General features: G+C 47.4%; 1 protein-coding gene across 9 annotated transcripts in view; it reads right to left on the bottom strand.

Annotated features, from left to right (window-relative positions):
- Window positions 1-2,009: 2,009 nt before the first annotated feature.
- Window positions 2,010-14,652, bottom strand: part of SYNRG (synergin gamma) — an 86,742-nt gene continuing 74,099 nt past the window's right edge. For 7 of the 9 annotated variants that reach the window (XM_045773719.2, XM_045773715.2, XM_087854598.1 and 4 more), the window contains 3 exons: window positions 4,072-4,182; window positions 3,675-3,710; window positions 2,010-2,671 (listed from right to left, as the gene is read on the bottom strand). In XM_045773719.2, the coding sequence (XP_045629675.2) occupies window positions 2,540-2,671; window positions 3,675-3,710; window positions 4,072-4,182 (279 nt within the window). In that variant the 3' untranslated portion in view covers window positions 2,010-2,539. The remainder of the gene's footprint in view (window positions 2,672-3,674; window positions 3,711-4,071; window positions 4,183-14,652) is intronic. The other 2 variants (XM_087854597.1, XM_045773717.2) reach the window with 1 other exon arrangement.

Raw genomic sequence — 14,652 nt, forward strand, 5'->3', positions numbered from 1 at the left:
CAAGCGTTGCAAATTTCTGTAATGTAAAGGTCCTATAATCTTTCCCAAGCTTGAGGTCACACAAGTCATTAAAGCAGAAGGCATCTTTAAAACACACAGCCTACAGAGAGTGCTGACTAGTAGCCACAGAAGAAACAAAGCCTGCCCGGTAACACACCGAGCCTCTTTGACCTCAAGTGCGTCCAGACAGATTCAATTCCACACAGCCCTAGAATGCTGGAAAGCCGAACACAATACCGAGAGAGAAGAGCGCTTACTAATCGCCACTCAGGCGGTGGGGCTGAAGCTGCCTGCACGATTCACAGTACGGAAATAAGTAACCTTGGTTACTGTTTCCAAGGACACTGGACTCGGCTAATAAGAGCCGGGGTGCAGCTGAATGCAATGTGGAGCCATTCGAATGAACTCGTGTGCATCAGGAAAACGCAGCGGGCCTCCACGCTCCCGAGATCCCTGGTGGCCCGTGTGTGAACGCTGCCGCTGATGGACAGGCACTACGAGGAGGGAACAGTTGTCATAGCCCAGGCTTCTTGGTGACGTCTGCTGTTCCCTCCTGCACCTCCCGTGGAGTGACTACAGCCCTCATACTTGGTAAGGCCAGCAGCAATTACACTTAGATTCTGGAATCTAGGAATGGAACCATTCCAGTTAGCAGGTGAGCGTACTTTTTAAAATGTCACGGACACAGGCCATTGAGACAGAATAATGGTCCATACGGCACTCCCCCAAACTCTCAGCATTGTGAACTCTAACCGGGCAGGCAGACTCTGCTATCGTGGTCTCTTACGGAATGCACGAGAAGCTGCCTGAACCCCAGTGCCAGGAGGAAACTAGGTGCCGCTCAGGCAGATGCGGAGCACACAGGCCTCGGGGAAGCCTGAGGAACCGGCCCAGTCGTGTGGTTCCTAACGCTCCGCGAGCCCCACGGAGGACAGAGGCCCTGAGGGTAATAATTCAGACAGCTGTGTCAGCTGGAGATGAATCTGGAGACGAAGAGAAAAGCACCTCTCCGCACTCGGGCACAGCAAGGGGAAGCAGAAGCCTCAACCAGAGCTGTTCAACGAAAACATTCTATACCTTTCTTGGAGAAGATGGAGGCTAAAAGGGGTAAGACGGAGCAGAATAGAATCCCTTCAAGTTTTGTCCTGAGAGGGGAAAACAGTCTAATTAGTGATGTAAAGCAGCAATTTTATAGACAAAACTAATTCGTTCAGTTTATAAATAAAAACTAATTCAAGGCAGAGAGCCTGAGTCCTACAACGGGAAACAAGATTTAGAACCTCTTCATAAAGCACATAATTTACAATTCAGAGAAACGTGTGTCCTAGGTTGGCCTTTCTTCCCAGGACTTGACAATCCTTAACCATTTGGCTCCCCTCAACCCCCCGCTTGATTTTGTGCATTCAGTTTAAGTGACAAAGAAAATTCCCTACACCAGAGAGCATGAGCCTTTTCCTTCTAGAATTCCATCTATTTTAGAACAATTTTCTTCCACTGCTTCTAATTCCTGTACCTCTACCATAAATAGCCATCTCACTGTTTGCCTCAGTAGGTCAGGAACTCCACCTTCTAACCTGAACTAATTTCCAGGTCTCTCACATAGATACTGCCAAGTCAGGCAGCACTGGTCCCTGCACAGTCATTTCTGGAAATCTGGACAAAGGCCACTGCAAAGAGGTTTCATTCAGCTGCCTTTCCAAACCTTGTCTGAACAAAAGTACCATGTTCACGGTCTTTGAGGTAAACCAGAGTTTTCTGTGGAGGATCCTGAGGGAAAGGTGATCTATCCCACACCAAGGATTTGGGCCTCTGTCAAAGTGAACATTCACTCCACCACCAAGTGCCCAGGCATGCTGGAAGAGTCGTCTTGAAAGTTGACAGTGTTAGAAATGAACAAAAGGAGAACTGGTTCAGTTGTGACAGTAAAGTTGGTGAATCTCCCCTCACCTACCTGCCCGTGTCTTGTCCCACGAAGACGAGCACAAGTTTTTCTATAAAAGGAACATCAGTTGAATCACAATTTCCCCTTTTTATTCATTTTGGGTATCAACAAACTAAATGTGGGTAAGCGCATTCTACTTCACAGGACAACAGTGTTCTAGATAAAAGCACTGGCTCAAAACATGCTTGCCAATTCCAGTTCTATACCGACAACTGATTTCTCTTCAAACACCAATTCTTCACAGTTTCAGTACAGCAGCAAGTTATTCCTCCGAGACACAAAACTGTGGTCCGTATTCTCAAACATCGTACCAGAACTAGAGATAAGTTAGCAAACTTCGGCACCACGCACAGTCTGGGCAAGGCAGTTTTACCTCAAACCCCCAAGACTGGCAGTGGGACCTCGGGGGACAAAGGTCGTGTGTGGGAAGGACTGGGAACCCGGCAGCATCTCTCTCCCTGCTGCGGCTTGGGGGAGTCTTCACTCAGCTTCGTGGAGCCGAACCGGGCAGTACCTGCGTTCTGTTTCTCGGTCCCTGTCACCTCATGGGGTGTGATGGAAAAAACCACCAGTAGGTGCTTCGTCCAGGAACTTTTTTCAGAGCAGATCAGGCAGGACGAGGCCGGGAGGTTTGGGTTCAACACAGTTGATCCAGAAGTTAGCGCAGCCGGCGTGGTACTGGTGCCCTCCGTATGCCAGCTTGAAGCTGTCCGTCTCGGAGTTGAACGCCTGCCAAGAATACACAGACATGTGCGGCAGGTCAGGCTGCCTCCGCGTCCGAGCGCGGGCCCGCGAGCAGCGCGCACGCCCGTCCAGGCCGCAGGCTGAGGCCACGCGGGCACACACAAGCTGAGCAGGGAGCTACAGGAATTCAAGTGAGAAAGTTCTTTGCTAATTAAAGTTCTAAAAAAATCTTTACCATTAGAACCCAGTTTCAGCCAAAGAAGGCCAAATCTTTCCCAGGAAAGGCAGACAGGCTGGGAGGGGGGAGGCCGGGGGGGGGGGGTGTTCATTATATGGGGGACTAAAATAGCCAAGGGCCGTGGCTCATTTTTATCCCTCAACTGTGCGGAAGGAAGCCTTCCCCTAAGGCTGGCCTTTGACTATACCTGCAGCCCCCCACGTTTCTGTGACTGGTTACAGTCCTTACATGGAAAAAACAAAAGACCAACAACTCTCAGGGACCAATGCCACTGGCACCTGATAAATGAACCAACATAATTAAAAAGTCCAACCAGGTACAGGGTTTGTAAAAAGAAAGATATTAAAGCACGTAAGAATTATTCCCAGACGACTAACGCTTACAGGTAAGTCCCAGTCAGCCAGTCCTAACCTCAACTCCTCGGGGGTTTTCTAAAGCACTACAAGTAAACAAATCTCTGAACCCCAATTTGTTTTTGTCTGATAACTGCCGAATCCTGCTGCTCTTTGATCTCATTCTCTGTGTCACAACTTCCAGTCTTCCATAAGCTGCTCAGTCTGTTACTTTTTGTGCACAGAGAAAAATGCCTGCAACACCGGAAGCCAATTATGAGCTACAAGCGTGCAGACAAGACACAAACAGACCCACACAGACGCACTAGTTGGTTAAATCAAACGTTATGGGAACAGACAGGACTCGGTAAAGGATTCACAATCAGAACAGTTCAGGACGGAAGTGGAATCATCGGATTTGCTTTCCACACTCAAAACTGAGATGGAGACGCTAAGATCATGTGTAACTGGTTCATACTTTTTTAGGATGTTCTTCTGCAGGCTTCTCTTCTTTCTGAAATAATGTTGAAACCATAAGGTCAACAAAATTCCCAGAACAGGACCTCCTGCCTCCAAACAAAGCCTTCCAGGTATAACCTCCTCTCTTTACCACCCCGCTGTGCAGAGGGCTCCGCGGGCACCGTGCAGACAGCATTCTGCCGGGAAGGGAAGACCTGCGCCCCCTTTCACTCAAGCACTCCGCCCACTGCCCTCTTGTAAGAACCGAGGGACTTCTGTGGTCAGATTCCAGGGCCTCATCAAAATCCCCGCCTGTGCTCACAGCCCTGGCAGGGAAGGGGGCCAGAAGGGGACGTCCCCGGAGGTCACGTTGGGGAAGCGCTTTGCCAGCTGCGGAGGGAAGGTGTGTCACTCACCCGGCTTCTGGAGTCCACGTTTAAAAGGCATACCCCACAGGCAAGTTCCTGAGCGTTTTTAATCCCAGGCCGTAGCATACACGAGGAAAAATCCAGTGAATTTTCATCGGGCTGTGAGGACAAGACAAATGGGTAAGGACGCAACAATTCCAAATGCTGCTGGCTTCACTCCCTCTCACTCATCCCCAACAGGTCTAGCCGCAAATTCAGTCAGCTCTGATACCATCAATACAGCGACTCTATTTCCCAAACATTTACTGGGCACCTGCTGTGCTAGGGGGTAGGGATGCTAGCATGAGCAAAAATGGGTCTCTGTCCTCTGAGAACTCACTGTCTAGGGCGGGGGCCAGGTGGGTACCAAGCCACAAGACAGTGCCACAAGAGCCACACTAGGGCACGTGGGTGGGGTGGCACAGGCTCCAACCCAAGGGAGAAAGAGCCCAATGGCAGAGAATGCTTCCTAGCACTTAGAAACACCTTGGCTGAGTTTCGAGAGGTATGTGCTAGGTGACGGCGATGGGCAAGGGGGCGGTAAGAGAAGGGACAGTCTTTATTCTAAGTAGAACAAGCAACACAGGCAAAGGCCTCTAAGCAAAAGATAGGCTAGGAGAAGAAATCCAGGGGCTGGGAGCCAAGCTTATGAAAGGAGGTAGGAGATGGAACTCTAGCATGAAGGCCTTGAAAGGAAGAGAAGACTTTATTTTGGGAAGCCACTAAGGGTTCTAACTGGACCGTGACAGGATCAGGTCTGTATTATGGACGGACCCCTCTGACTGCAGCGCAGGCAACGAATGGCGGGTGGCAATCCTCAAGTTCTGGGCCTCGGGTTAGGGCACTGTTGTAAGCGATCCAGGAGACAGTGAAGGAAGTCAGAACTAGGGAAGCAGCAGTGGGGGACGGAGAGAAACGGTCACCTGACAAAGCCTGGGTGATGTGCAAGAGGGGGAGAGGCCTGGGCAGCCAACAGGATTCGCCATGATAAGGCCCATCAGAGGAGACCCATGTTTGGGTCTGGGGTCTGGGGATAAGAGTTCAATTTGGTGGGGCGCCTGGGTGGCTCAGTCGGTTAAGCATCTGCCTTCGGCTCAGGTCATGATCCCAGGGTCCTGGGATCAGGCCCCACATCAGGCTCCCTGCTCAGTGGGGAATCTGCTTCTCCCTCTCCCTGCCGCTCCCCCTGCTTGTTGTGCTCTGTCAAATAAATAAATAAAATCTTAAGAAAAAAGAAAAGAGTTCAGTTTGGTATATGCTGAGTTGGAAATGCCTGTGGACAGCCAAGTTCTGATGTTACATAAGCACTAAGACGGCTATATAGTGCTAGTGCTCCAGACTGTGAGACTTAGAAGTTATCAGCTAGAGAGAATACATACGAAGTTATTATCAGCCAAGCCCTTACTTGCTATGTACCACACTAAGCTCTCCACATGCATTTTATAATTTCCTCCTTAAAACAAATCTATGAAATATGGAGTGTAGCCCAATGATTAATAGGACAGGTCCCAACTTTGGAAAGCTGTTTTTTTCTTTTAAAAAAAATATATATATTATTATTTTATTATTTATTTATTTATTTGGTGGGCAGTAAAGTAAGGTTTATTGAGGGATAGCAAAGTGATAGTACAAAGCTCCCAAGGACGGAGGGGACCCAAAAGGGTTGCCCCCTTTTTAAAATTAAAAAAATTTTTTTTTATTTATTTAAGTAATATCTATACGCAACAGGGGCCTCAAACTCATAACCCCAAAACCAAGAGTCACATGCTGTACCGGCTGAGCCAGCCAGGTGGTCCTGGAAAGATCTTCACTTTTCTTTCTTTTCTTTCTCTCTTTCCTTTCTTTCTCTTAATAGATTTTATTTGTTTATTTGTCAGAGAGAGACAGAGCGAGTGAGAGCACGAGCCAGGGGAGCAGCAGAGGCAGAGGGAGAAGCAGGCTCCCCACTGAGCAAGGAGCCTGATGTGAGACTTGATCCCAGGACCCCGAGACCATGACCTGAGCCGAGGGCAGATGCTTAACCGACTGAGCCACCCAGGCGTCCCTTCACTTCTTTTTCTTTCTTTCTTTTTTTTTTTTTTTTTAAGTAGGCTCCATGCTGCCCAGTGTGGGGTTCAAACTCACAACCCTGAGACTAAGATCTGAGCTGAAATCAAGAGTTGGTCGCTTAACTGACTGAGCCACCTGGCGCCCTGAAAGCTCTTCATTTCTTAAAATACATATCTACTGTATGAACTTATATGCAATTCCACTCCTTGATATTTATCCAAGAGAAATGAAAACATGTTAACCAAGTCATGTACAAGGTGTTCACAGTAACCCTATTCGCATTAGTCAACTCGAAATAGTCTCTATAAATAAGGAGACGGATTAAAGCCCCATGGTATGTCAACATAACGGACTAGTACTCACTGACGAAGGGGTCATATTGACACACACAACAATGTAGACGCATTTTCAAAACATGCTAAGAAGCCAGACACAAGAACACACGTATGCTATGTAATTCCATACAACGTTCTAGGGCGGGCAACTCTAGGGTGACAGAATTCTATGGAACATAGATCAGTGGTTATTTTGGAATCAGATCATGGCGAGAGAACTTTCAGAGGTGATGAAAACACGGCACATATTGATGGGGTGCGGGCTTACAAACCGATTCAACTCTGCATTTAGGATTTCACTTATCCTTCAATTAAGAAAAACACTTAATTATAAAACCAAAACAAAACAAGCCAAAAAAAAAAAAGCTTCAGAAGAGTTGTGGGGTTTTTTTTGTTGTTGTTTTTTTAAGATTTTAAAGTAATCTCTACGTCCAACGTGCGGCTCGAACTCACAACCCTGAGATCAAGAGTTGCATGCTCTACTGACTGAGCCAGCCAGGCGCCCCCGAAAAGTTGTATTCTTAATGTGAAGAAGTTTTAGATATACCTAAACCAATTTACTTTGATTTTATATACCCTAGAGCAGAGATTTCTCAAACTTGGCACCACTGACATTTTTTTTTTTAAAGATTTTATTTATTTATTCGACAGAATAGAGACAGCCAGCGAGAGACGGAACACAAGCAGGGGGAATGGGAGAGGAAGAAGCAGGCTCACAGTGGAGGAGCCTGATGTGGGGCTCGATCCCAGAACGCCGGGATCACGCCCTGAGCCAAAGGCAGACGCTTAACGACTGAGCCACCCAGGCGCCCCGGCACCACTGACATTTTAAGCTGGATAATTCTTTATTGTGGGGCCTGTCCTCTGCACTGGAGGACATTAAACAGGATCCCTGGCCAATCCGGAGGCATTAATCCACTAAGAATGGACTTTGCGAAGAGACAAATATGCACACGTGTGTACAAACGTACACGCACATATAAACACACGCGTACATGAGCTTATAAATTTTTACTGATATAAAGACCACGAAGCACACAGTTTACAAATAATAAAATACACAATCATCTTTACTGCGAGTTCCAGAGTCACCCGATTCTCAGTGCTCTTTCTGGAACGGCTGCCCAGCTCTTGCATCTACAGTCAGCCCATGCTCGCGCTCACCAGAGCGCGGATGTCGTGAGCGCTGGTTGGTTTCTCCGTGAAGGACTGAGACTGAGGTGGGGAAGCAGACAGATCTCAGAATGTCCCCCATCTGTCAAGTAGGTGAATGACTCGCTGAATCAGGTAACAGTTCTCAAATATGGGAGAACGTTTCCTCAGCTCTTTGGTCTAATTCACAATGTAGCATTCAGACTTCCATGGTATAAATACCGCCACCACGGCTGATTTCAAGGGGCCAGTGTGATGTCGTGAACACGGTGCGGGGAAGGGGTGCCTGCAGTACCATCCTACAGTGTTGCCACATATGGATTTCACAGACCAGGGTGACCAACTTCCTGGTTTGTTCGAGACTGTTCCAGTTTCAGCTCTGAGGAAATCCCTCAGTCCTACGCAAACTGGTATCCATGGTTGTCCAAGGACAGACATAAGGAACCTCAAAAGCTAAGAACCAAGTAGGTGGGAACAAGAGGTGAGGATGGAAGTTGATGGCAACCAAGTAAAAGGGTCAAACAGCTGTCCTGTCCCGAGAACCCAACGAGAGCAGTGTGAGTCAAGTGCAGGCAGCCAGAGGGTCACAAATCCGGGCTCAGAAACAGGTCTGGCTTTAAGCTGGCGCACGTACTACAGTTTGATGAGATCATGGGAACGGGTGGCCGAAGTGCCATGGAGACAAGGGTCCCTGAGTCCAGTGGTCAAGGATCTGGGAGCCTGGTAGGTTGGCTGGTTTGTCCTAGTGGGTACTGAGGTGACCCAGGATGATGGCAAATTCCTGCCAAAATAATAGTCACATCTTTTATAGTTACTTTAAGCTGAACCATGAGGAGTTAGTGTACTGTTTTTGTATTTGAGAAATTATGTTATTCTTCCCTACGGGAAAAAATGGCTTCTCCCTAGAAAAATGTATAGATTATATATGATGTTTCTTCATCCCCCCCTTTTCTAAAGATTTTATTTGAGAGAGAGAGAGAGCGCACGCGCGCATGCACGAGCAGGGAGGAGGGGCAGAGGGAGAAGCAGGCTCCCTGGTGAGCAGGGAGCCCGACACAGAACTCGATCCCAGAACCCTGGGATCACGACCTGAGCCAAAGAAAGATGCTCAACCGACTGAGCCACCCAGGCGCCCTCTCATCCCTTTCTAATTTGAAACCATAAACAGTGTATTAGCTTCACAAACCTTTCTTTTTTTTTTTTTTTTTTTAAGATTTTATTTATTTATTTGACAGACAGCCAGCGAGAGAGGGAACACAGCAGGGGGGAGTGGGAGAGGAAGAAGCAGGCTCCCAGCGGAGGAGCCCGATGTGGGACTCGATCCCGGAACGCCGGGATCACGCCCTGAGCCGAAGGCAGACGCTTAACGACTGCGCCACCCAGGCGCCCCTCACAAACCTTTCTTGAACTAACCCGAGCTGAATCCATTCAGATCACACCTAGGGAAGGAAGGACAGACAGTTCTCAAAGAAAAGGGAGGCAGATGTTTCACCGAAACGCATGAGGACTCTGACCCTGAAGCGAACCTACGTGGCCTTAGCCAAGCCAGACAGTCATTTTTCTTTTCTACTGCAATCATGGCCAACTCTGGTCAAATCTAGAAGCAGGCTAAACTATAATTTGTTTGCTGTCCAATTCTGTCCATCTATAAAGTGGTTAACACTTTCACTTGTCCTACCTACCTTCCTCAGTTGCTGTTGGGACCATCAGAGATATATAAAAAGTTCTCTGAAATGCTCTAAATAAGTATTAAAATTATTTACTTTGACAAAATCCAACAAGCTTTTTTAAGAGGTTAAAAGAACAGTGGCACTTCTATACTCTACGTTATAGACATCGATCATGTTACTACCGAACAAATGCTATTTGAGAAATAATTAGAAACTGGGAAAAGCCAATCTTGAAATCAATCCAATTAAGAAAAGCCCTTTAATATCTGTTTACCAAAGGCATAAAGAAAGCAAAAGAAAAGGTCGTATTGTAATCTCCCGTGAAAATCATAAGGCTCTTCATAAACTACCCTGTGATCACATTAATCTTTCAAATGATAAAATTAACCTTTACAAATACACACCGATAACGGGTTGTTGAACACAGCAGCAGTGTGACAGCAATCCGTGGCCGTGAGGCTTTAAGAAGGTGTGCCCTCTACAGGCCATTTTAAGTTGAACATCATCCATATTAATCGGCAAGTGTTTCATGCATTCAGTCAAGATTTGAAAAAGCAGTTACGGTATAAATGACTTTCGTACAGTAAGTCCCAAAGTCAGACCGGGATATACAATCCTGAGTCTTTAGCCAACGATAAACTGCTAAAAAGGCGTCCAAGAAAATCACTATCAAGGAAGAAGAATTTGGTAGTAATTAGTGTTCTTTACAAATATCCTCATTACACTTCTTCTGGACAAATGGTAGGACGGGCACGTCCTATCCCCTTAAACGATGCATGGCCATATAGCATGCAGATGTGATCGTGAGTCACGCGGGTCACTTCTGGGAGGAAGCCTTTACGACCAATGTGATGTTTGTCACGTTCCCTTGCCCCTCCCTTGGTGATCAGCTCTGTACCACGTGGTGGGGGCTCTGTCGCCTAGGTCCCTGAGTGAGAAGGACCTGTCCACGGGGTCCCCTCCAACCTGAGACGTCCGCAGAGCAGGAGCACCACGGCTCCGTGGTCCCACGTCACTAAGACGGTGGGGGAGGTGTCCCACAGCATGAGCCCCGCCTTAATTTGACTAATACAAACAATGACTGAGACACAGTTCCACAAGTAATTCTAGACTTTTTTGGTTTGAGTTACAATGTAACCATTCTGATGCTTAGTTTCAATGTTTTGTCTAATTTTTCCTATTGTTGCCCTAACAAAGTGGAAAAAATTTAGTTGTCTAAAACAACAGAAGTTTATTCTCTTATAGTTCTGGAGGTCAGAATTCTAAAGTCAGCCGGCAACACAGCATTCTTTCCAGAAATTCTACTGTTCCTTTACCTTGTCTAGATTGTAGAGACCACCTGTCCATTCCTCGAATCATGGTCCCACCTTCTATCTTCAAAGCCAACAGCAGAGGATCTGCCAACTTCTTTGGTCCAACTGTCTGTGGCTTTTTCTCATGCTCACTCTATGCCTGATAATCCAGCGTAAATTCCCCCATTTAAGGACCCTTAACTTAATCACATCTGTAAGGTCCCTTCTACCACATAAGGTAAGAAATTCGCGGTCCCCGGGATTAGGACATGGTCATCTTTGGGGGTGTGTGCCTTATTCCATCCACCCTATCACCTTCTGTCAACTGAGGACAGCCATGCAGAAACATAAGGAAGATTCGGTCTCTAAAACAGCGTGTGCGCTGGCAAGATGATAAGCAAGCTAACATTATGAAAAATAAACTGATCTCCTGACAGGCCTCAGCGACTCAAGGGAGGTGCTCTGAGATTCACTGCTTATTTCACACTGCAAGGAAGTACAGAAGAATCTGCATTACACTGAGGATAACAGTGGAACCAAAGCCTGTATGATTGTCAGTTGACCGGAGTTAGGAGAGTAGCAGTCCTGTCTCTTTCTGCAGATTTTATATGGCAAAAACGCATCTGTTTTGTTTTCCAGGGCCGAGACTTCCTTTGTTCCAAACCTACTGCACTTCAACTCTTAACTCCCTCGTCTCACTAAAACAGATGACTTTGACCTCCTGGGAAACACCAGCTCGGGCAGGTTTGCGCCCGAAGGCGCATACGCTTCCACCACAAGAGGGAGGTGTGGCCTGCGTTTAAAGAGCTCGCTGGAACTCGACAGGAGAGCTTCCAGCTCCAGTAAATATCAGGGAGCCATGGTCTGGAGCCTGGGGTTGTGTTCTTTGCTTTCCTTGGCCCAAGCACTGGGACTGTGACAGAGCGCTAACGCTCCAGGTCTTTTTCACCGAAGAAAGGTAATGCGGCTGCTTCTTGATGGGAATAGTTTCATGATGTCTTCATGGAAGAAACAAGTCTTTTTTTTAGCGTCCTGAAAGCTGGCACCGACACGGTAAGAAAAGCGGACTTTTGAAACTCATGATCTCAGGGCCGTGAGACTGAGCCCCGCGTGGGGCTCGCACTCAGTGCAGAGTCCACTTCCTCCTTCACCCACTGCCCCTCCGCCGCACTCGTGCGCTCACACACACTCTCTCAAATAAGTAAATAAATCTTAAAAAAAAAAACTTTTTTAAGAGAGAAGGAGAGAGCACGTGCACACAGTGGGGAGGGAGAAAGTCTCAAGCAGACTCTGCACTGAGCCTGGGGCCCGACTCGGGGCTTGATCTTACGACCCCGAGATCACGACCTGAGTCGAAACCAAGAGTCGGACGCTTAACCTACTATACCACCCAGGCACCCTGTAAATAAATCTTAAAAAAAAAAAAAATTAAACTAGGATGTGCATTCAAATCGTTGATTTGTCAGTTTCAGGCAAGGTTCATCTCTGAGCCTTAATTTCATCAGCTGCAAATGGGGATGATACTACTGACCTCAAAGGACTGTTCCTAGGGTTAAACGAGAAGGAATGGAAAGCACACAGCACAATGCCTGACAGGTTCTAGGTACAAAATAAACTATCATATTATTGGAATCGAAGAGGCTGACTATGGCCGTTTGGTTCATTAAAGAACTTCAAATTCTACCTAAATGAAGCAACGGTACAAAGAGTTACAAGCTTCCTACACAACCTCCAACCTGCTTCTCTCTAGTAATGATCTCTTTGTACTGAGTCTCCCATCCAGAGTCCCCGGAGGCTGCAGTTTTGTTCCAACGGAACTACACAGATGTTCGTTGGTGTCATTTACATTCGCGTATCTATCTTTAGAGTAAAAGTTTCTTTGTGACAAGTCCTATCTTATACTTCCTCTGGCGAATGCATACTATTCTTCAGGCAGTGGGCAATTCAAGTAAGTTTTGTAGACCAAAGACTTACAGGTTATCAGAAGGCAATGAATGCACGGTGTAATCAGGGATAATAACCAAGCAGAGAAGGATTGTTTTTCTGTCACAGCTAACTTGGTGAAAAAGGCACAACTGGAAAAGCATGAGTACTTAGAGGAACGGATACTCAGTTGCATTCCTGTACAATCTGCATGCATTCCTGGGTTGTTTAGTTACAGACTAATTAATCCCTATGCTGTTATCCCGTGTCTAAAAAAAAATGTCAGGTAACATCAGTCACTAGAAATGGATGCTAGATATGGAAGTTCCTCAGGGGAGCTTGAGGAGGGCACGGAAGTCTGGCAACCCTTCCCATTTACCTCACTTTCTGCCACACTGAGGGATTTAGAATCACCACATGTGAACAGGGCAATACTTCCCCAGGTTAGATGGTAACCAGATTCAACAGGGTTTCTTTGAAATCACAAAAGCAAATTCTACGGCTTTGTTTTGTTTTGTTTTAAAAGATTTTATTTTTAGGTAATTTCTACACCCATTGTGAGGCTCCAATTTCTAACCCTGAGATTAAGAGTCATATGCTCGTGGCGCCTGGGTGGCTCAGTGGGTTGGGCATCTGACTGTCGGTTTCGGCTCAGGTTGTGATCTCAGGGTCCTGGGATCGAGCCCCACATCAGGCTCCATGCTCAGCAGGGAGTCTGCTTGAAGATTCTGTCCCTCTGCCCGTCCCCTGACTCACGTGCGCATGCTCTCGAAAATAAATAAATAAATCTTAAAAAAAAGAAAAAAAGAGTCGCATACTCTACCAACTGAGCCAGCCAGGTGCCCCTCTATGGCTCTCTAAAAAGGTCTGAACAAAATTAATCCTTGGTATAAAAAAATCAGAATGCGGATTACAATCTCGGAGTGGGATGACGACAAAGAATGAGCATGAGGAAACCATCTGGAATGATTGGGAGATCCTGCATCTTTACAGGGGCATTAGTTATTTGGGGTATGCATTTGTCAAAGCTCATTCAATGGTTTAAGTAACACAACTTACTATATCTCTGGGGGAGAGGGAAAGAGAATCTTAAGCAAGCCCCACGCCCAGCACAGAGCCCAACACAGGGCTTGATCTCATGACCCAGAGAGCACAGAAATCTAGTTTTCAAAGCATTAATTACATGACGAGGGAGTTAAGAAGGCAGAGGAGAAGGGGACCCCTTTTTCAGCCGGTCCTCTGAGTCGAGCTGGATAGGTACCAGACCACCCTGAACATCCACGGAATCAGCCTGAGACGCAGGAGGATACATCTGGATCTCTACAAACGAATATCTCCAGCTCTGAGTATTAAGGTACGAAGCGGGGAGCCGTGAAACCGCACACAGATATCGGAAGATAAACGGAAGGGGGAGGGAGCCGCCGCGTTTGGGCGCCGGGAAACGGTAGCCACCTGCACGGGGGAGCGGGCGGACTCGCGGACGGGCACCCTCGAGACAGCAGACAGAGACCGTGAGCCGGGAAACACGCAGGGGCTGCTGGCGGCGTTAGAAACACAAAGGACAGAGACGCGCCGGCCCTGGAATTGAGGCCTGGGACGCCGGGTGTGGGGCGCACATCCCAGGACGCTGCAGGGCTGAGCAGCACCAACAGAAACAGAGTTAAAGTGGCCAGAACATCAGTGGAGAACGGTCCACGATCCCTCTGTTCTGAGACAGAGGCTGGGATTCGGCCACTGCTGCTCTGACTCTCAGAAGAGGCACAGCAAACCGCCAGGGAAAGCCACCAGAGAACAAAAGCCTGGAAACACCGGCTCACAGTATGCCCATTCCCATCCTCCTCGCAGGGGACACGGAGACTCTACCCAAACAGGGTTGCCTGAGTATCGGCGCGGCAGGCCCCTCCCCCAGAAGGCAGGCTGAAAAATCAAGAAGCCCACATCCCTAAGGTCCCTATAAAACAAGGGCACACGGCCTGGGTCCCGATCAATAATTTGGGCTCTGGACAACCCCGCAACCTCTCCTCATCAGAATGAAGAGAAGGAGAAATCACCCCCAGCAAAGAAAAGACAATGAGTCTGTGGCCTGTGCCATAGAACTAATGGATATGGATATAACCAAATTATCAGAAATGGAATTCAGAGTAACAATGGTCAAGATGATGTGTAGAC

The sequence above is a fragment of the Ursus americanus genome, chromosome 23, assembly GCF_024610735.1.
Source record: "Ursus americanus isolate L20-20 chromosome 23, mUrsAme1.1.p, whole genome shotgun sequence".
NCBI classification, from domain to species: Eukaryota; Metazoa; Chordata; class Mammalia; order Carnivora; family Ursidae; genus Ursus; species Ursus americanus.